Source organism: Sus scrofa, chromosome 3 (assembly GCF_054392235.1).
Source record: "Sus scrofa isolate SSC_HxYL_T2T_F1_AM1 chromosome 3, Sscrofa_HxYL_maternal_Yorkshire_Landrace_v2.0, whole genome shotgun sequence".
Taxonomy (NCBI): Eukaryota; Metazoa; Chordata; class Mammalia; order Artiodactyla; family Suidae; genus Sus; species Sus scrofa.
Window position 1 is genome coordinate 52,863,318 of NC_139385.1, and position 22,831 is coordinate 52,886,148.

The 22,831-nt window shown below is 45.8% G+C and overlaps 2 protein-coding genes across 9 annotated transcripts in view; one reads left to right on the top strand and one right to left on the bottom strand.

Annotated features, from left to right (window-relative positions):
- The window catches only part of BICD2 (BICD cargo adaptor 2), a 63,518-nt gene extending 61,921 nt beyond the window's left edge, over positions 1–1,597 (bottom strand). For both annotated transcript variants that reach the window (XM_021088133.2, XM_021088132.2), the window contains exon 1: positions 1,220–1,597. In XM_021088133.2, coding sequence (XP_020943792.1) covers positions 1,220–1,459 — 240 coding nt within the window. In that variant the 5' untranslated portion in view covers positions 1,460–1,597. The remainder of the gene's footprint in view (positions 1–1,219) is intronic.
- Positions 1,598–1,837: 240 nt separating this feature from the next.
- FGD3 (FYVE, RhoGEF and PH domain containing 3) overlaps positions 1,838–22,831 on the top strand; it is a 130,569-nt gene continuing 109,575 nt past the window's right edge. The window contains exons 1-5 of one of the 7 annotated variants that reach the window (XM_085018350.1): positions 1,838–1,912; positions 3,867–3,956; positions 5,014–5,107; positions 5,438–5,663; positions 17,953–18,179. The gene's annotated coding sequence lies outside the window, so the exon portion shown is untranslated. Of the gene's footprint in view, positions 2,173–3,863; positions 3,957–4,958; positions 5,108–5,437; positions 5,664–17,952; positions 18,180–22,831 lie in introns of all 7 variants that reach the window. The other 6 variants (XM_085018345.1, XM_085018344.1, XM_085018346.1 and 3 more) reach the window with 6 other exon arrangements.

A 22,831-nucleotide genomic window follows, 5' to 3' on the forward strand; every position in this document is an offset into this window, starting at 1 on the left:
AGAGCCACTGGAGTGGGGTGCTGGGAAGTGGGCAGCTAGGGAAGCAGCAAGCATGGTGGATCCTGAGGCCAAGGGGCCAAGGGTCCCTCTGGAAAAGGGAATTGTCAAGTGGGGCAGGGGCAGGCTCTCACAGAAACTGACAGGCTAGATGCCTGACACCTTGCCCGGACTTTTCAAATATCCCTCAGACCAACCCCTTCTGGGTGGGATGCTACAGAGCAAGACACTAAGGCCCCTGCTCACAGCCACACCTCCAGGAAGGGAAAAGGTTTCGGTCCAAACCTAGGTGTTTCACTCAGAAAGCAACTTCTTCCTCCCCACCTCCACAACAAGGCTGGGGAGTCAGGGAGGACTGGGAGAGAAAAGGATGTTTAAATCACCCATGAGAATTACTTTGTGGGAAGGCTGCCTAGCTCTCTGGCTGCAAGATTCTCTGGCCACCTTGGGATCCACCTTGCAGATCTCCCAAGTGTATATCGCACAGGAGACACAAGGCTCTATCAATGACAAGCATCCACAGACCTGTCACCCAATTGCAAGGAAGGGCCTGAGAAGGCAGCCAGGACAGGAAGTGGACAAAGGAAGCACTGTATCCCAGAGAAGTAACTAGTGGGGAGGTCAGAGAGAGCTGAGCACGGGGAGGGACAGTGGGGTAGTCCAGGCAGTGGCCACATGCAAAGCAAGCCCCCGACTTGGCCCTGGTATGGCCTCACAGCGTTCACGGAAGACTGTGAGACCGCTGAAGGCGGCTGAGTCCAGATGAAAGAAGTAATGTGCCTGTCCTTCCCCAGGCGGTCACCTGTGTCCATCCCATGCCCCCACCCAGAAAGCCAAATACCGCAAAGGACGCCACCCCACCGTGCCCAAGACCTGGCATCAGGAGCCTGTAGACAGGCTGGCCACACGGCCCCACAGCAGCCCTTGCCACAGAGACCAGAATTTCTACAGCGCGCACTGCCCACCACATCTGGGGCCCGCCCCCCACAGCAGCGCAGCCTCCGACCCAGGGCGCCCCAGTGCTGGCCTGAAAGGCCTGGGATATGAGGTCGGTTCGGGGGTCCGCCTGTCCCGGGGTCGAGGTCAGTTTGGCCTGGGTCGGAGGACAGCTCTGGGGTCGGCGCTGACGTCTGTCTGACCCGGGGGTGAGGAGTCCGGGTCGGGTGTGGGGATTGGCCGGGGTGGGGGCGCGGAGGGCGTGGCGGCGGCCGCCCTTCCTTACCTCCTTGAGCTGCTCCATCTCGCTGCGGATAGCCTCATAGTCCACCTCAAGCTCCTCAAACTGTAGTTTTAGCTGATGCTTCTCCTCAAGCACTGCCAGCCCGTACTCGGCCGCCTGGATCTTCTCACGCGTGGTTTCGGCCAGCTCGTGCGACAGCCGCTTCACCTCTGCGCGCAGCCACTCCGGCTGCGCCTCCATCACGAGCCGCGCGTACTCCTCCTCTTCGGACGACGCGGACATGGTGGCCACGGCCGGGGTCGTGCCACTCCCTCCGAGGCTCAAGCCCGGCTCCCGCCCGCCGCCCCTGGAACCGCCGCCGCCGCCACCCAGCCCGACGGCGCCCGGGCCACCGCCGCTGCCGCCGCCGCCGCCACCACCACGCAGCCGCAGTAAGCTCGCTGTCGCGCGGGGCACTGTGGGGACCACAGTCCCGCCCGCGGGAACTACAAGACCCGACGTGCTTCACGCGCAGTCTTCTCCCGCCCGTGATTGGCCTGCGCCCTGTCCCGGGCCGCCCCGTCCCATGCTGTCGCCTCCGCAGCCGCCGCGCGGGGCAATGTGGGGTACGTAGTCCCGCTCGCCCACCGACTACAAGACCCGTCGTACCCTACGACCGCCAGCCCTCGCCCGCGATTGGCCTGCGCAGCTGCCGTCGCAAGGCCGGAAACTGATATTTTTCCGGTGCCCCCAGCGGTACTTACGAGGCTAGGGTCGGCGGTGCGCTGGGTGGCCGGGGTGGCCGTGGACTGCGCTGAGCGGTGGGTGGGTGGAGCCGGGCACGGTGCTAACCGCCGTGAGTGGAACGCCCGGCGCGGCGGGGGCACCGCGGGCGGGGTGGCTGTGAGGACAGTAATCCGGTGGCTCAGACAGGCGAGGCCAGCCTAGCCCAGGACGTATTTAGTGGAAGATATGGTCAAACCGCTAGCAGTAGAGCCCACCTTCGCCTCAAATAAGTACGAAACGCCTCCTGCTTGTTTTCTAAGAATTAGGCATTTCCATGCGCCCTAGGATTATCCAGGTCACTGCAGTGGCCTCGAATCAGAGACGCGTGGCCAGCCAGCGTCGCGTCCCTGCCCTACCCTTGTAGCATGGGTTCTAGTTAAGTCCTTACTCTCGCTCAGGCTGGGAGACTTTCTCCCTCTTTGTCTCTTTGACCTTGATCTTTCTGAGGCATGCAAGCCATAAGTGTACACACCGATGCATCCCCATGGTTAGATTAGGTTATGCACTTTGGCAGGAGCATCAGGGTGCTAAATTCGCAGAATCCTGTCAGGAGGCAAGGGTATTCCTTTGTTATTACTATCCTATGAGAAGGCAGTTTAGATTTTGCAACTATCCCGTCACTCCTCAAGCTCTTGAAATTTTTATTGAGGTATTCTTGATTTATGATACATGAGTAAGGTGTACAACACAATGATTCACTATTTTTAAAGATTGTGCTCCATTTATAGTTATTATAAAATATTGATTATATTCCCTATGCTGTACAATATATCCTTTTAGCTTAAGTATTTTATAATTTGTACCTCTTAATCCCTTACTCTTATTTTGCCCCTCTCGCCTTTCCCTCTCCTCACTGATAACTACTAGTTTGTTCTCTTTATCTCTTTATCTACTATTAAAAGTGATAACATATACTATTTGTCTGACTTATTTAGTATGATACACTAGGTTCATCCATGTTGTTGCAAATGGCAAAATTCCATTTTATATATATACACCACATAATCTTTATTATCTGTTAATGGACATTTAGGTTTCTGTAACTTGGCTATTGTAAATAATGCTGCTATGAATATTGGGGTGCATGTATCTTTTCAAATTAGTATTTTCCTTGGATATATATCCAGGAGTGGAATTAATGGATCATATGATGGTTCAATTTTTAGTTTTTTGAGGAACCTTCATACTGTTTTCCACAGTGGCTGCACCAACTTAACATTCCTACCAACAGTGTACAAGGGTTCTCTTCTCCATGTCCTCACCAACTTGTTATTTGTGGCCTTTTGATGATGGCCATTCTAGATGTGTGAGGTGATATCTCATTGTGGTTTTGATTTGCATTTTTTTGATAACTAGCAATGTTGAACACCTTTAAATGGGCCTGTTAGCCATCCATATATCTTCCTTGGAGACCTTCTATTCAGGTCTCCAGCCTATTTTTTTAATCGGTGGTTTGTTTTTTCGATATTGAGTTGTATGAGTTCCTCAAACTTTCTACCAGTTTCCATTGATATTTCTTGCCTAAATGAATTACCATTATACTTTTTTTTCTGTTTTCATCATTCCTTCTGTACTTATTCCACTTCGTCGAAAGATATTTCATTCATTAGTGGTATGGATTTGTGGGTTCTTATTTTACCTAATGAGTTACAATCCATTACTCTCCTTATTCACTTAAATGTTCAAATATGGCACATGTGGCCAGTAGGAGCTCGTCCAGCTGGCTCTGTGTCCTTTCAACATGCCATGATTTTTGAGCATTTTCTGACTTTCTAGCAAAGTTGTTCCAGTATTGTCTTGTACTCTCTGTCCCAGACCTGGAATCAACCATTTCTCCAAGGAGCCCTGATTCCTTTCAGTGGTTTGATTTGTATGAGGAAAAACTGGCATAATTTTACTTGTGAAATTTAAAAAAATTCAGCAGGTTAAGGATCCGGTTTTGTCACTGAAGCAGCTTGGGTCACTGCTATGGCGTGGATTCCATCCCTGGCTTGGGAAGTTCTACATGCCCCAGGTATGGCCAAAAAAATTCAATAAAAATTTTAAATTAAAAAAAAATTGTAGGGCAATACTCCTACCCATAGTAGGAGTAGGATGTCCAGTCAGCCTGTCTGACCTGGCTTTTGCACAGAGAGCACCAAGTCCTAGGAGACCATCAGGCCTAGGTGCATCATTTAGTCTAAGTGGGTGAGATCATAGAGGAAAGCAGGGAGAAGGAACAAGCCTTGTTTGAGCAAGGTTAACGTGGGAGGAAGGAATGGTGAGAAGTGGTGGCCCCTTCTGACCCAAGCTGGCCAAACTCAAAACCCTGCCCCCTCCACACCTTCATGTGGGGTTGGCCTGAGGAGGGAGAGGGGGAAAAGGCTGTGGGAATCTGGTGCAGGCATTGACCGTGGAGCTTAAAATGGAAACAGAGTGATTGTGGAAGGGGACAAGCAGTGATTCTCCTAGGTGCTGGGGACAGAGGGCCTGTCACCAGAGGAGCCATGATGGGTGATAGTGTTGGGAGGACAGGCATCAGGACAGGGTTTAGGAGACCCAAAGAATGCATAGAAAGTGGCTGGTCAGGCTGCTGGTATAAGGGATTGGCAAGATAGGAAGCAGGGCCACTGCTTGTTAGGATCCAACTAGGCCTCCAATATTGCCAGTTACTTGACCTCCATCATCTCATTGAATCCTCCCAACACCCCAGGAGGTGGGAATTATGCTCTCTGATTTACAAAAGAGGAAACAGGCTCAGGACAAAATTCTTCCCACCACCTTGGACTTCTTACACCCCTCATTTGATCTGCCAATCTGTATGTAAATGACAGATCCAGCCTCAGCCTCCAGCCCTCCCAACTGTGGTTCCCTCTGTAGCTTGAACCTTATTGCCTTCTACCTGAACTATTTACTCACTTCCCCACTAGCCTTCCCCCAACCCCCTCACCCTATCTTTTCTCTCACAGCAGCAGAAGGCTCTTCAGACCCAAGGCAGGTCACATGCCCTTACTCAAAACCCTTTTGGTATTTTCAGGCTGTTAAAATAACACCACAATTGGGAGGCTTATAAGCAAGCCTTATTTCTCAAGGTACTAGAAGTCCAAGATCATGGTGCCAGCAGATTCAGCATCTAGTGAGAACCTCCAGTGAACCCGCTTCCTCTTCTCTCACATGGCAGGAGAGGTGAGGAGCTCTCTGGGGCCTCTTTATAAAGTCAATCATTTCCTCATGGGGACTCCAGCCTCATGACCTAATCACCCTCAAAGGACCCATTGTTCCTAACATCCTCACCTTGGGGGTTAGCATTTAACATGTAAATTGTGAGGGCACAAACCTTAAGATCACAGCCCCCTCCCAGAGGCACAGGCTGATTATCTCCCAGACCCTGCCCAGTCTCTGGAGTGGCCCTTCTGCCCTCCTGGCTTGCTCCCCTTCCTGGCTTTATCTTCCTCCATGGCATCCTATACATTAAAGTTACTCATTTTTGCACTTTTGTCTTACCTTGAATATCAGCTCCAGGAGGGACCATGCCTCAGAAGTCTCCTGACCGACACCAGGGGCTCAGGACACCAGTGGAGACCGCCCGTACTTACTATCCCCCACTCCCTGGACTCTACACCCCTCCCTGGGATGGACAATATGAGGGAATGGAGGCAGCTTTGGCAGACTGGGATGCCAGAGAACATCCATGGTGCCCCTCCCCAAGAACAACTGGGTGACCCTTGGCCTAGGGACAAAGGTAAGTGATGTTGTTATGACAGATACCCAGCAGCCCTGCGCTGCAGTGTATCAGCTCTGGCGACAGCCCCATGGCTATAGCGTACCAGCTCCAGCAGCTTTGCGGCTGCAGTGGATCAGCTCTTTTACCCGGCGAGAAACCAAGCGAGCACTCGGAGAGTTGGAGAACTCAGTTTTATTACACTGGCGGGCTCAGAGGAGATCACTCTCCAGAGTCTGAGCCTGGAAGAAGGGTTTCACAAGGCTTTTATGGGCTACGTCTTCCAGGTCCAAGCTTGACTAGTTGGACTGGAGTGACGTCAGGCAAGGTAGTAGATGCGGAAGCAGATGCATGGGGGAGGACTGGTTGGGGCAGTTGGCTAGACTTTGCTTAGTCATCACGGCTGGGGTCTCTCCTTTCTACATTTTATTGGGACATTTTCTCCTACAATGTCCTCTCAGAAACTCTGCCTTCATAAGTGAGGACTGCAGGTCCCCACTCCTCCCATTAGGGGTAAAAGGGCAAGATGTTCACACATACAAGTGTCCAGGCAGGGAACTGGCCTGGGTTTGGCTGCTTTGGTAGCCTTAATGCTCCCTTTTTTGCTATTTGCTTGGGAGCTCTGCATGCCCACATGAGCCCCTCCTCCTTCCAGTATCCTATCACCTCTCTGCCTGTGGCTATCTAGTTGTAGGCCAAGGAACAAAGCCATCTGCCTGCCTAGATGTACTTAGCTCAGCTGACAGCAGAGTAAAGGGCATGGCATCCCCCACATTTTCATCCTGTGTAATGTTGGATGAGTCTTTGACCCAAATGACATTCATTTAATAAACTGTTCTGTGCCAGGCCTTAGGGGTTTAGACATATGTTGCATATTTAGTTTTTCCAGCACTACTTCTTGAAAAGACTGCCCTTCCTCATTGAATGGTCTTGGCACCCGTGTCAAAAATAAATTGACCTTGGAGTTCCCGTTGTGGCTCAGTGGTTAACGAATCCGACTAGGAACCATGAGGTTGTGGGTTCGATCCCTGGACTTGCTTAGTGGGTTAGGGATCTGGCGTTGCCATGAGCTGTGGTGTAGGTCACAGATGTGGCTCAGATCCCCCTTTGCTGTGGCTCTGGCGTAGAACGACAGCTACAGCTCCGATTAGACCCCTAGCCTGGGAACCTCCATATGCTGCGGGTGCAGCCCTAGGAATGACAAAAAGACAAAAAAATAAAAAATAAAAATAAATAAATTGACCTTATATGTGAGGAATTATTTCTGGAATTTCTTTTCCATTGGTTTGTATGTCTAGCTTTATGTCAGTATCCCACCGTTTTGGTTATAGTTGCGGTAACGTAAATTTTGAAATAGGTAAGTGTGAGTCCTCCAATTTTGTTCTTTTTCAAAATTGCTTTGGCTGTTCAGTGTCCCTTGAGATTCCATATAGGTTTTAGGATTTTTTTTTTTTTCTCTTAGGGCCGCACCCATGGTATATGGAGGTTCCCAGACTAGGGGTCAAATCAGAGCCGTAGCCGCTGGCCTACACCACAGCCACGGTAACGCCAGATCCAAGCTGCATCTTTGACCTACACCACAGCTCATGGCAATGCAAGATCCTTAACCCACTGAGTGAGGCCAGGGATTGAACCTGCATCTTCATAGATGGTAGTTGGGGTTGGGTTTGTTACCACTGAGGAACCAAGAGGTTTTGGGTTGGATCCCTGGCCTTGTTCAGTGGGTTAGGGATCTGGCATTGCCATGAGCTGTAATAGGTCACAGATGAGGCTCAGATCCCAGGCCTGGGAACCTCCACATGCCGCGGCCCTAAAAAAAGATTAAAAAAAAAAAATAGCAAGATCAGGCAAATCCTTGTCTTTTTTTTTTTTTGGCTTTTCTAGGGACCCTCCTGTGGCATATGGAGGTTCCCAGGCTAGTGGCCGAATCGGAGCTGTAGCCGCCGGCCTACACCAGAGTCACAGCAACGCGGGGCCGGTCTGCAACCTACACCACAGCTCATGGCAATGCAGGATCCTTAACCCACTGAGCGAAGCTAGTGATCAAATCTGCAACCTTATGGTTCCTAGTCAGATTCGTTAACCACTGAGCCACAATGGGAACTCCAAAGCCCTTGTCTTTTTCCTGATCTTAGGGGGAAATCTTTCAGTCTTTTATCACTTAGGATAATGTTCACTGTGGGTTTTTCATATATAGCCTTTATCATGTTGAGGAGGTTCACTCCTAAACTAGTTTGTTGAGTGTTTTAGCATGAAATTGTGTTGGACTTTGTCAAAAGGTTTTCTGCATCAGTTGAGATGATCATGTGTGGGATATTTTTTTCCCCATTCATGCTCTTAGTGTGGTACGTTATTTTGATTGATTTTCATGTGTTGAATTATCTTGTATTCTAGGAATAAATTCTGTTTTGTCATGGTATAATCCTTTTAATATGCAGTAGAATTTTATTGGCTAATATTTTGTTGGGAATTTTTGCATCAATATTCATAAAACCTAAAGGGTCTGCAAGGAAGTTTTTGGGGTTTTTTTTGTCTTTTTAGGGCTGCATCCGCAGCAGATGGAAGTGCCCAGGCTAAGAGTTGAATTGGAGCTGTAGACCACTGCCTATGCGGCAGCCGCAGCAATGCAGCATTCAAGGCGCATCTGCAAACTACACCTCAGCTTTTGGCAATGCCAGAGGTTAACCCACTTAGTGAGGCCAGGGATCGAAACCACATCCCCATGGACACTGTATGTTTTTTAACCCCACTGAGCCACAATGGGAACTCCATGGAAGGTATTTTTAAAGGTATATTAGGGAGTTCCCATTGGGGCTCAGCAGTAACAAACCCAACTAGTATCCATGAGAATGTGGGTTCAATCCCTAGTCTTACTCAGTGGGTTAAGGATCCAGCTTTGCTGTGAGCTGTGGTGTAGTTCTCAGATCCAACATTGCTATGGCTGTGGCATAGGCCAGCAGCTGTAGCTGAAGATTCTACCCCAGCCTGGGAATTTCCTTATGCTGCAGGTGTGGCCCTAAAAAAAGAAAAGAAAGAAAGAAATGTAGGAGTTCCCGTCGTGGTGCAGTGGTTAACGAATCCAACTAGGAACCATGAGGTTGCAGGTTCGGTCCCTGCCTTTGCTCAGTGGGTTAACGATCCGGTGTTGCCGTGAGCTGTGGTGTAGGTTGCAGACGCGGCTCGGATCCTGCGTTGCTGTGGCTCTGGCGTAGGCCGGTGGCTACAGCTCCGGTTCAACCCCTAGCCTGGGAACCTCCATATGCCGCGGGAGCGGCCCAAGAAATAGCAACAACAACAACAACAACAACAAAAAGACAAAAGACAAAAAAAAAAAAAAAAAAAAAAAGAAATGTAGATTGACAGCCCAGGATAGGATTAAGACAGCAGAATAGAAGGATTGGAGCTCAATTTCTCTCCTAAAAACAACAAAATTTACAACCAAATGCTGAGCAACCTTCAACCAAATGGACCAGAAACCTTCAAAAAGATATCCTACTCCCAAAGGCAAAGAGGAGGCCACATCAAGAGGTAGGAGAGGAGATTACACGATATAAGCCATCCTATACCTCCCAGGTGGGAAGCCCCACAGACTGGAAACTAACTGGTTCACAGAGACGCACCTACAGAAGTGAGAGTTCTGAGCCCCACATCAAACTCCCACATGTGGGAATCTGGCATTGGGAGAAAGAGCCCCAGAGCATCTGGCGTTGAAGGCCAGTGGGGCTTGTGTGCAGGAGCTCCATGGAACTGGGGGAAACGGAGACCCCATTCTTAAAAGGCGCACACAGACTTTTACGTGCACTGGGTCCCAGGGCAGAGCAAAGTCTCCATAGAAATCTAGGTCAAACCTGACTGCAGTTCTTGGAGGACATCCTGGGAAAACAGGGGTGAATGTGGCTTGTTGTGAGGGAAGGACACTGGAAGAAAAGCTCTTGGGAATATTCTTCAGCATGCCTTTCTCTGGAGGTGGCCACTTTGGGAAAACCTGGCCCCACCCATCAGCAGTGAGAAGCCCCAGGCCAAGCAACAATCCTGGTGGGATCACAGCCCCACCCCTCAGTAAACGGGCTGCCAAAAGACCCCCCAGGCACACAGCACCTCTAATCTTACCTCCAGAGACAAAGCCCCACCCACCATAGGGGTAGGAATCAGCTCCACCTACCAGTGGGCAGGCATCAGTCCCTCCCATCAGGAAGCCTACAGCAAGCCCCTGTACCAACTTCAGCCGCAAGGGGGGCAGACCCCAGAAGTAAGAGAGACTACAATTCTATTATCTGTAAAAAGATCATCACACCAAAAACCTATAAAAATGAAAAGCCAGAGAACTGTAACTCAGATGAGGGAGAAAGAAAAAAACCCCAGAAAAACAGTTAAGTGATCAGGAGATCCTCAGCCTCCAGGAAAAAAGACAGCCCTGCACTTAGACCCCAGTCCTCTAAAGATGTTGCTACACTATCTTCTAGCTTACATTGCTTCTTATCTTTATTGTTGTGGCATAACATGCCTTTTTGTTCTGGATACTTTTAATATTTTTCTTTTTTTTAATTTTTTTTATTTTCCCACTGTACAGCAAGGAGGTCAGGTTATCCTTAGATGTATACATCGCAGTTACAGTTTTTTCCCCCACCCTTTCTTCTGTTGCGACATGAGTATCTAGACATAGTTCTCAATGCTATTCAGCAGGATCTCCTTGTAAATCTATTCTAAGTTGTGTCTGATAAGCCCAAGCTCCCGATCCCTCCCATTCCCTCCCCTTCCCATCAGGCAGCCACAAGTCTCTTCTCCAAGTCCATGATTTTCTTTTCTGAGGAGATGTTCATTTGTGCTGGATATTAGATTCCAGTTATAAGTGATATCATATAGTATTTGTCTTTGTCTTTCTGGCTCATTTCACTCAGTATGAGATTCTCTAGTTCCATCCATGTTGCTGCAAATGGCATGATGTCATCCTTTTTATGGCTGAGTAGTATTCCATTGTGTATATATACCACATCTTCCGAATCCAGTCATCTGTCGATGGACATTTGGGTTGTTTCCACGTCCTGGCTATTGTGAATAGTGCTGCAATGAACATGCGGGTGCATGTGTCTCTTTTAAGTAGAGCTTTGTCCGGATAGATGCCCAAGAGTGGGATTGCAGGGTCATATGGAAGTTCTATGTATAGATTTCTAAGGTATCTCCAAACTGTTCTCCATAGTGGCTGTACCAGTTTACATTCCCACCAGCAGTGCAGGAGGGTTCCCTTTAATATTTTTCTTTATCACAGATTAAAGCAATCTGATTATGACATACTGTGGTATTTTCTTTTCTCTCTCTGTCTCTTTCTGTGCCTTGGGGCTGCTTGGCCTTCTTGGACCTTTGGGTTAAGAGCAGAGTTCCTCAGTCTCAGCATTGTAGGACATGGTGGAGGCTCTCTATGCATTACAGGATGCTTAGCAGTGTTCCTGGCTTATACCCACTAGATTCCAGTATTCTTCTCTCTTGGAACAACAGAAATGTCCTTGAAGGCAATATTAGCCCCAGCTGAGACCACTGACTCTTATCAGATTTGGATAATTGGGGGATGTTATTTTTCAATAATGTTTCTCTTCTCTTTCCTCTCCTGCAAGGACTCCAACCATATGTGTATTCATCTGACTGAATTTGTGCCCCAGCTCACTGGTGCCCCGTTAATTTTTTTAGTTTACTGCTATTTCTTCAAGTTCATCCTTCCTTTCTGCTTCATGGTCTAATCTGCAGTTAATTCCATCCAGTATATTTTTCATCTCAGAGATTGCCTTTTCCTTTCAGATAGCTTGATGTGTGTGTTTTTTTCTATTTCCCCAATCTCTAATAACCTCTGCTATCTTTCTTGAACATATGGAGTAGAGCTATGCTAATCATTTCAATACCCTTATCTGATAATCCTGATACCTGTATCATTTATGGGTTTGTATATTTGTTTGTTTGTTTACTTTTTGGGCTGCCCTTGGCATATGGAATTCCTGGGCCAGGAATCAGATGCAAGCTGCAGTTGTGACCTAAGCTGTAGCTGTGGCAATGCCAGATCCCTAACCTGCTGTGCCGGGCCAGGGATCAACTTGCATCCCAGCACTCCTGAGATGCACTGATACCATTGTGCCATAGCAGGAACTTCTGGGTTTATGTTTTACTAATCAGCTCTTTTCCTTCTCTTTATGATCCATATTTTCCTAATTCTTTGTGTGCCAGACATTGTGAGTTTTACCTTGTTGGGTGCTGACTATTTTGGATTCCTATGAATATTAGTGAACATGCTCATTCCTGTGATGCAGTGAAGTCTCTTGGAAACAGTTTGATCTTTCAAGGCTCACTCTTGATAAATGTTATGTGGGACCAGAGCAACATTTTTTGTAGAGCCAATTCCACTGCACCACCAAGGAAATACTTTTCTGAGTGCACGCCATCAGTACTCTAAGGAAACCTTCGGGAATTCTTCAGCGTGCTTTCTCCACGTAGCTCTCCCCTGTCTGGCACTCTGCTCTGTGAACTTTAGTGGCTTGGTTCTCCCCAGACACCCAGCTCCTTCTCCTCAACTCAGGTAGACCACCTGTTCCCCAAGAGTGCACCTTGGATGTTCTCTGCAGGCAGTGAATTGTGGGCAGTTGTAGGTCTCCCTTTATTTGCTTCCGCCTCTCAGGGATTGTGGTCTCCCCCATTGAGAGCCAATGTCAGAAAATAATTGTTCCATATACTTTATCTGTGTTTGTATTACTCCATCTTGGAAGCAGAAATAATTCTCTAACACTTAATTTAACTTTAAATCTCTATATCACTTTTTTAAAGTTTCCTTTTTCTATTTTTATTTTATTTTTTTTAATAATTTTTTTTTTTATTTTCCCACTGTACAGCGAGGGAGTCAGGTTATCCTTACATGTATACATTACAATTACATTTTTCCCCCACCCCTGTTTCTATTTTTAAAAGTGTTTATAGAGATCTAGCTACTAAGCCCATGATTTTTTGAAGCCCAGTTCAAAAATCATGTTTTGGTTTTGTTTTGTTTTGTTTTTGTCTTTTTAGGGCCATGCCCACAGCATATGGAGGTTCCCAGCCTAGGGGTCTAATGGGAGCTGTAGCTGCTGGCCTACACCACAGCCACAGCAATGCCAGATCCAGGCCACGTCTGCAACCTATACCACAGCTCACGGCAATGCCAGATCCTTAACGCACTGAGCGAGGTCAGGGATTGAACGCGCAACCTCATAGTACCTAGTTGGATTTGTTTCTGCTGTGCCACGACAGGAACTCTTAAAAATCATGTTTATTGGGAGTTCCCATTGTGGCTCAATTGATTAAGGACTCAAAGTCATCTCTCTGAGGATTTGGTTTCACTCAGTGGGTTAAGGATCCCTGGCCTCACTCAGTGGGTAAAGGATCTGGCTTTGCCGCAAGCAACAGCACATGCACCTCGAATTTGGTGTTGCCTTGGCTGTGGTGTAGGCCTGCAACTGCAGCTCTGATTCAATCCCTGGCCCAGGAACTTCCATATGCTGCAGGTGCAGCCACGAACAAATTCTTTTTTAATTTTTAAAATTATGTTTAGTTTTTAAAATTTGACAGCCTTCGTATTTTTGTATAAATGCCTAAAACAGCAGGAGGGGAATATCTAATTAGGTTTTAGCAGTCCTTAGTATAGGAATGTGAGTATTCATAGGTTGGACAGTAATCTTCCTGCAGGTTAATATATCCCATTTTAATGTCTAACTTCCATAAAAAAATATAAACAAATTCTGTAGTTATGTGGACCTTCTTTCTGAGAGTCACACTTTTTTTTTTACTTTTTTTTTTTTTCTGGCTGCTCCTGCGGCTTGTGGAAGTTCCTGGGCCAGGGATCAAAGCCGAGCCATAGCAGCAACCTGAGCCACTGCAGTGATGACACCAGAACCTTAACCTTCTGCACCACCAGGGGAACTCCCTGAGATGCACACTTTTAATTTACCTCTATTTCTCTAACATTCCCATAATTAAACTCCTTTCATGTGATGCACAAATGGCTGACATCATACAAGAGCTAACACATCACAAAAGGCTTTGAAGTGGATCTTGAAGGAAGAAAGTGTGACCTGGTTCTATATTACTTTATGACTCCAAACCACATGTTTACTTTTAAGCTAAGATAAAATGTAGTATTTTGTGTGGATTTTAATATATGTAGCTGAAGTATGACTCATTTTTGAAGACCACAGACATTATAAGGAAACAAAAATAAATCAAAGAGTCAGTCCTGGTCAGATCATTTTAGAATGGTAGGTGGTATTCTCTCTTCCCTCTTCTCTTCTTTCCCCTTTTCCTTTCTCCCTCTCTCTCTCTTCCAATTACTTAGTTTTTACCTTTTACAAATTAACTTTTCTGCTTAGATTTTGCAAAGTAAAACAGTGAAGCTTCTAATTGGGAAGGAACTTGTAAGATTTACTTGCTGAATACTGATAACAATGATAATACACCATATGGGCCAAAACAAACTTTATTTTTTATTTGTCTTTTTGTGTGTGCCTCCACCTGTGGCACATGGAGATTCCCAGGCTAGGTATCTAATCAGAGCTGTAGCTGCCAGCCTACACCACAGCCACAGCAACGCAGGATCTGAGCCTCGTCTGTGACCTACACCACAGCTCACAGCAACGCCAGATCCTTAACCCACTGAGCAAGGCCAGGGATGGAACCCAAAACCTCATGGTTCCCAGTCAGATTTGTTTCTGCTGCGCCACCATGGGAACTCCCCAAAACAAACTTGAGTTCATGCTGGATGTTTTTGTTTAGTCAGAGCTGTTGGCAGAGCTTACCAAAAGAATGGTCTTTAATTTGCCAGCTTGCCTGGTCTTATCAGTAGCATCTGAATGGCTGGGTATCATAAGTGAAACCTGAAGGACTGTGTTGCATCAGGGATGCTGTCTCCCAAAATTCAGATATAAGAACTTTAGGAGTTTAGGTTTTTCCTGACATGTGATAAAGTTTTTTTTTTTTTTAATACACTGTTGAGTGCTAAAGTCATCTTGAAATTTAGGTTTTATACTGTACTCCCCCCTCCCTGCCTTAGATCTAGCCAGTAGATTAAGTATTATGAAATCAACAAAAACCTAGGTTGAATGGTTATCAAGTAAATCAGGTTATGAGAGTTATTTCTTAGATTCACTAAGAAAATAGATTATGTGTTATAAATATAGCATTTCAGACAGTAAATCTATTGAAAGAAGAGCAATATCTCATTATTTTGTACCTTGTGTGTAGTTCCCATTTTGGTGAATGTGTGTTGAGAGCGACGTGAACATCCTTTGGATACTTTGCTTTCCCTGCAGGTGACTCCTCTCCTCTCTCCACTTATTAGTGTTCTCTTTTTCTCTTTGATCTCTGTCCTATCCCTTATCACTTATGACTTTCTTCTTCAACTTTTAAGCCTAAATTCTTTAGCTTAAGAGGGATATAATTTAAGATTACCCTGTTTGATTTTTTTCAATTTATGTTTTTAACATAAGGGGAAAGAGTAATAAGGCTGGTATATGTCTTACTTATTCATCTGAGGTCTAAGAAGTGGATTCTTAATTCTGTAGTGTTCAATTCGAGCTTCATCTCTGTCATTTTCTTATGAAGTCCTAAAATTTGTTATCGTGTGACTTTAGTCTTTTTCTTAGTAACAAAAAACAGCAACCCTAATCTCTGTTTTCTTTTTCTTCTCTGCTGTGAGATATTACACCACAGTTTTAACTTTTCACTTAGTAATTTAACTGTCACACTCTTTCCACACATGTGCACCTGTGTTGGTAAGTTCCCCCTCATCTCCTTGGTGTGCCATCATTGGTCACGACCCACCCTCCACGTTGTCCCTACCTTCCTCCCTACACTTACTGCAGAGTGTTGACAGGAGGTCTTCCTCGTGAAATGCCTTCTGGACTCTACAGAAGTGGCCCTTTCTTGAGGGTCTTTGCCTTTGGCCTCTGTGGCGGAATAATATCCAGATTCTCTGGTCTCTGCTTCTCTTTCCTTACATGGCTTTTCCTCTCCAATCTCTTAACAGAAACAAGGGCTTGTCCTGTGGTATTCTGTGCACAAGTTCTTGCCCAGTAAACTGCATTTGCGTCTGAATTGATAGCTGCCTAGCATTTTATCTAGACTCTTTGTCCTGAGTTCTAGTTCATCTCTGCCTAACAGATTTTTTTTTTTTTTCTTTTTAGGGCTGCATGTGCAGCATATGGAAGTACCCAGGCTAGGGGTCAGATTGGAGCTGCAGCTGTCATCCTATGCCATAGCCACAGCAACTCAGCATCTGAACCACGTCTGTGACCTACATCACAGCTCACGGCAACACTGATCCTTAACCCACTGAGCGAGGCCAGGGATCGAACCTGCATCCTCATGGATGCTAATCAGATTTGTTAACCACTGAGCCATGACGGGAACTCCACTCCTGGATTTTTTTTTTTTAACTCCTGGATTTTTTTTTTTTTTTTTTTTTTTTTGTCTTTTTGCTATTTCTTTGGGCCGCTCCCACGGCATATGGAGGTTCCCAGGCTAGGGGTCCAATCGGAACTGTAACCACCGGCCTACGCCAGAGCCACAGCAACGCAGGATCCGAGCCGCGTCTGCAACCTACACCACAGCTCACGGCAACGCCGGATCGTCAACCCACAGAGCAAGGGCAGGGACCGAACCCGCAACCTCATGGTTCCTAGTCGGATTCGTTAACCACTGCACCACGACGGGAACTCCCTAACTCCTGGATATTTTTAATTGCGTATCTCACTGTTATCTCCTCGGTGTCTCAATCAGATTAATTTCTTCCCTCTGTAGTGAATACTTTTTCCCAGCTGAAACTAGGCTGGAAACTGGAGTCAATTTTGACTCAGTTCTTTCTTTATCCCTTATCCAGTCAGTTCCCAATTCTTATTGCTTCCACTTTTGGACACATCTTTCATCTGTCCCTTAAGAATCTCACATCTGGCGGGAATGACACAGTGGTCTCCTGAGGTCTTCTGTGGCTTGGTTTCCACATTTAGACTGTGGTTTGGATTGCAGATGGCACCCTAGCTCTGCCTTCCTCTGTCCCTTCCTGACAAGACATGGCCGCTTACCCTGTCTGTGCTCATCCCGTCCTCCACAGGGGCCTTTCTTACAGAGTGTGCTCTTGATCAGTGTGGGCACTCACCTAATTCCTGTCTTCATACCTTTGGTCATGCTGTCCTCTGCACCACTCTCTTCTTACGTTTATTGGTGGTCATTCCTCAGTGAGAAGGAAAGATGTGCCTTCTCTCAGGGTTTCAGAGAAGCATTCATAAACTTTCTCTAAAGGGCCAGGTTTTAAGTACTTAGGCTTCATGGACCACACAGTCTCTGTTGCAACCTCTCAACCTGTCCTTTTAACACAAAGCAACATAGTGTCCATGAGTGAGTGTGGCAGTGTTCCAGTAGAACTGTTTGTAGGCCTTGAAATTTAAGTTTCACGTAATTTCCATGGGTGGTGAAATAATTCTTTTTTTTTTTTAATTTTTTTCCCAACCATTGGAAGATGTAAGAACCATTTTGTGAGCAAGTAGAACCAGAACAGGTGACAGGAGTGCTCTGGCCCTGGGCTGTGCTTTGTCAACACCTGTTTTGGAGGAAGCAGCATCGAAGAGAAAGCTGAAAATAGGAGTATACTACTACCTGCCCAACTTGGAAACAAAGCTTACCCAGAGAGAGATAATTGACAGCTCTGACCTTACTGCTATGCATTCAGAGTGTTTGTGGAGCCCACAGTGTTTTCTGATCACAGAATTCCATCCCCTCTCTAGTCTCCATTGTTACCTCCTCAGCCTGCTCACCCACAAGGTCTCCTGCTCTGCCCCTCCATGCTTTCCCCACCAGGAACGACCATGATCCTCGGCAAATAAGGCAGGTGGGGGAGCTCCCCTGCGGTTCAGTGGGTTAAGGATCTGGCGTTGTCACTCCAGTAGCTCCAGTTGCTCCTATGGCTCTGATGTGATCCGTGCGAACTTCCACAAGCCGCGGGAGCAGCCAAAAAAAAAAAAAAGAGAAGGTCACTTCAGTGCCCCCACTGCTCTGAGGCGCTCCAGGGTCCTATCCTCAAGTAGATGTCTTTCCTGGCCTGGGCCTGCCACCCTCCCCTGCATGCTCCACTTCACCACTGCCACTCGTTCCGGCAGGATATTCATCCCAACCTCTCTGCTGGCTCCTCCTCTCTGCCCTCCTGTAGCAGCTCCATGGGACCCCGCGCTGCTCCCAAATCCTCCCTTCCTCCCCCATTAGCTGCACTTACCGTGCTTCCCTGTTTCTTTGTTTTCTCTTGGTTATCAAGGCCTTGGTTATCTCGCCGACCACTGCATGCCCATCCCTAGCACAGTGCCTTGCATGTGCAATCGAGGACAGGTCCAGACCCGCAGAGGACTCTGGTCAGGAACGCATCTCTTGCCCAAAAGAACAAGTCTGGTGCAGTCTCGTGTGGAGAGGACTCGGGTGAACAGCCAGAGAAGCCGAGTGGAAGAGAATGTGGAAAAGTGGAGGAGAATGAGGTAAGCATGTGAGGTAAGCATCTGACTGCCTGAGAACCACTTCAAACAGCACTTGACAGGGAAAGAGAACGGTGGCTTTAAGGAACTACCAATAACTAAAGAACCCTATCATTATTTTTTTTTATATGTGCTACTTCCCTTACATGGGCTAACCACTTGGCTGAAAACGATGACATGGAAGGAAAGGGAAAAACAGGGCAGCTCATAGATGCTTGTCCTATCAGGTTTTCCATACTCACTAGAAAGATGAAGGTGATGTTAGCAGAATGTGAAACTATGAAGAAGTGAAATACAGCTGATTTTTCTCTGCCCAGGTAAGAATGGACTCTGTATACATGTCTGAGCAATGAATTGTGTAACTTCAGGAATTATGCACATGAACTGAAGGTTCTTATATTTGCATTTAAAACTGGCATCACACAAAATAAAGATAAATGGTACAATTCACACCATTATTTTATTTTATTTTATTTTATTTTGGCTGCATCCGCAGCATATGGAAATTTCCAGGCCAGGAATTGACTCCAAGCCATAGCTGCAACCTACACCATAGCAGAGATAATGCCGGCTCCTTAACCTGCTGTCCCATGGCAGGAACTCACATACTATAATTTTAAATTTTAATTTTCTTAGAATGACATTAAAAAGCAAGTAAAAACAAGAGAGAGAACACACACAAAAAAAAGCACTTTCTGTGTTCGTACCTTTTACAGCACTTTTTCACTGCTAGCTGCGTAAGAGATTACACGTTCATTTGTACTGCAACAGTTATGTTGTAGACCCGGTATGTGGAGAAAGGAGAAATAAAGTCAGGAAAGCTTCATTGTGGAGGTAACATTTGACCTGCGTCTGGAAAATAATTAGGGGTCTCCAGGTAGAAATAAACAGAAGGAACAACAAAAACTCCTTTCAGGGGATATAAACATGAGCCTTGGCCATTTGGGCTGTGCCATATTGGGATTTATAAGAAATCACCAATGGCCAATAATTTAATCAATCACAAAGACTCTGGGAACCCCTGGTGTCTCTTCTTGTAAAGGTATAATACCATGATGAGGGTCACAGTTACGATCTCATCTAAACTTAATTATCTTCCAAAGGCCCCATCTCCACATAGCATCATCACATTGGAGGTGAGGGTTTCAATGTGTGAGTATGAGGCAGGGCAAAAGCCAGTCCACAGCAACATGCATGCAGTGTCTGGGGACTAGTGGCTGGGTTTGTATGATGAGAGTAGGTACTGAATAGGTAGGTAGAAGCTGGAACAAAGCTAGTGTCAGGTTTAAAGTACCTCTCTACTGTGCTAAGATTTAAACTTCATGTTAGAAAATTGGAGGAGTTCCCATTGTGGCTAAAGTGGGTTAAGAACCCAACTAGTATCCCTGAGGATGCGAGCTTGATCCTTGGCCTCACTCAGTGGGTTAAGGATATGGCATTGCTGCAGACTGGCATAGACTGAAGCTTGGATCCCGAGTTGCTGTGGCTGTGGTGTAGGCCGGTAGCTGTAGCTCTGATTCAACCCCTAGCCTGGGAACTTCTATATGCCACACGAGTGGCCCTAAAAAGCCAAAAAAAAAAAAAAAAAAAGAAAGAAAGAAAGAAAAAGAAGAAGAAGAATTTGGAATATAATCAGAATTGGGGTTTTTTTTTTGGGGGGGCAGCACCTGCAGCATATGGAAGTTCCCAGGCTGGAAGTGCATGTAGGATACAGCATAAGGAGTATTATTTTGATGTAAAGACCCAGAGAAATAGACACCAGCTAAGGCTGTGATTTGGTTTCCTGGAAAGGAGTGAGCCAGGACATTGGGGAAGGAGACAAGGATGAAAATGGCATGATAAATCATCTGTGTATTTTATTTTATTTTATTTTATTTTATCTTATTTTATTTTACTTATTATTTTATTTTATGGGCCATACTTGTGGCATGTGGAAGTTCCTAGGCTAAGGGTCGAATCAGAGCTACAGCTGCCGGCCTGTGCCACAGCCACAGCAAAGTGGCATCCAAGTCGCATCTGTGACCTACACCACAGCTCAGGGCAACACCAGATCCTTAACCCACTGAGTGAGGGCAGGGATCAAACCCGTGTCCTCATGGATACTAGTTGGGTTCATAACCCACTGAACCACAACAGGAATAACCATCTGTGTATTTTAAATGTTCTTTTGTGAGTTTAGACTATTATTTTCAAGGTAACTTTTCTAAGGGTTTATTTTCATCCATCTAACATTAACTATACATGGAGTTCCCATTGTGGCACAGTGGAAACAAACTAGCTTGGTATCCATGAGGACGAGGAGTCCATCCTTGGCCTCACTCAGTGGGTGAAGGATCTGGCCTTGCATGAGCTGTGGTGTAGGTAGCAAATGTGGCTCAGATCAGGCATTGCTGTGGCTGTGGGGTAGGCTGGCAGCTGCAACTCTGACTCAACCCCTACTATTGGAACTTCCATATACCCCGGGTATGGCCCTAAAAAGCAAAAAGAAAAAGAAAAAAGGGAGAAGTGGTTGCTCACACAAGAACTAAATGTAGTGAACACTCATGAATTACATTGCCTTTAATTACTTCCTGTGCTTTTAAAGAATGAAAGTGATACCTGGCATTCTAGAAATGGATAGAGTATCAATTATTATAAAATAATCTTATGATAAAAATCTTTAAGACAAAAATCAGAAATTATACCTGCTTGATTATTTATTTAAGGTATGGCAGCAATCAGAAAACTGAAAATGTAAGTATTTGGAAATGATGGAATTGTATACCTGGAAAACTAGATTTGATAATCAGTAAGGGAATTTAGGAAGGTAGTCATATATTAATATATATAAACCAATAGATTTCATAATATAAGTAATAAAATTGGCAAATAAGAGATACTGCCTACCTAGTAGGAAGCTAAACAAAAGTACTCAAGACTGTGTGGTAAGAGGTTAACTCAGAACTTGGCACATTCCAAAGAAAGGAGTGGCCCTTGACTGGATCTTGGCAGTTAACTTTTAAGCCCTTGGAATAGTCTGTTAATAATGTCTTTGCTCACCTGGGGTCTTGGGCCATTAGATAGTTTATGCAAACTGTGGCTTGTGATGAATGCCCATATTTGTTTGTCTGGTGCTCTGGGTTATGCTTTCAGTCTGATCTCTTGAGGGGCTGAAGACTGAATAACTAATATGCTCCATTGCTTACAAGACAGGCATTCAATAAAATTCCCAGACACCAAGGCTCTGCTAAGCTTCCCTGACTGGCTGCACTTTACACTTGTCACTCATCATTGCAGGAGTAATTAAGTGCTGTTCACGCAGCTCCACTGAGAGAGGACAACTGTAAGGACGCAATTAGTGGCAGAAGTAGACTTGGGCTGTAGCAATCCTGACTTATTGAAACACTATGAGAGCATTCTTTGGGAGGAAGAAGGCTGAAGAAATGGGGTTGATGCCTTTGATACCTATGGTATGAAACAGTGGCTATGCTGTGATCAATTACTAGAGGTAAATGTTGCTGATGGAATTTAGAACCGATAGCCCCAATGCCTGAGAAGTTGGCTTATTAAATACATAAGAAAATTCAAAACAATGAGAAGCAAGTTAAATACACAGTTCCTTGGTTATTATTGTCTGAATAGCTAAAATGAAAATAAAGGAGGGTGTTGAATTGGGAACCTGATGCTGTGACAAGTGTGTGTCTCAGCTGATCTGAACTGTGGCTACTAGCCTCAGGGACACCACCAAAGGGAAAAAATTATGTTGGAACAACACATAACAAGCACTTCTAAGGCTTCTGGTCACCAAGAAGATCGTCCAGGTGGCAGGGAGGCAAAACTGAGAAACTGTTGAAATAAAGGTGTATAGTGTGATGGATCTGTCCCATTATATGGGTCAATGTCATCAACTTCCTCTTATGGGTCTTAGAGATACATTAAAAATGAGAAAAATTCACAAGGGAATGGGAAAATCAAGGGACTTTCCTTAGAAGTATAGAAATTGGAGTTCCCGTCATGGCTCAGTGGTTAATGAACCTGACTAGTGTCCATGAGGACGAGGGGTCAATCCCTGGCCTTGCTCAGTGGGTTAAGGATCTGGTGTTGCCATGAGCTGTGGTGTAGGTCGCAGATGCAGATCAGATCCCAAGTTACTGTGGCTGTGGCCTAGGCCAGTGGCTTCAGCTCTGATTTGACCCCTAGACTGGGAACCTCCATATGCCCTGGGTGCGGCCCTAAAAAGACGAAAAAAAAGGTATAGAAATCTTCAAACAGTTAAAAATAGGATGAATAAAATGGACATTGATGGAGTTGAAACAAAAGTCTTAATGCCAGGAGTTGCCATTTTGGCTCAGTGGGTTAGGAACGAGTATTCATGAGGATGCAGGTTCCATCCCTGGCCTCACTCAGTGGATTAAGGATTGTCTGTTGCCACAAGCTGCAGCATAGGCTGGCAGCTTTAGCTCTAATTCAACCCCTCGCCTGATCTTCACTTGCTGCAGGTACAGCCCTAAAAAGACCAAAAAAAAAAGTCTTAATGCCACGCTAATGGAGGTTGGATGGACCAGTGGGAACCCCTGCTGGTCCCTCAACATTGAAGAGACCTAAGTAAATCTGCTGTATTTATCCCTAGTTTGGAGGTATTTAAAAAACCACAAGGAGTTCCTGTCATGGTGCAGTGGTTAATGAATC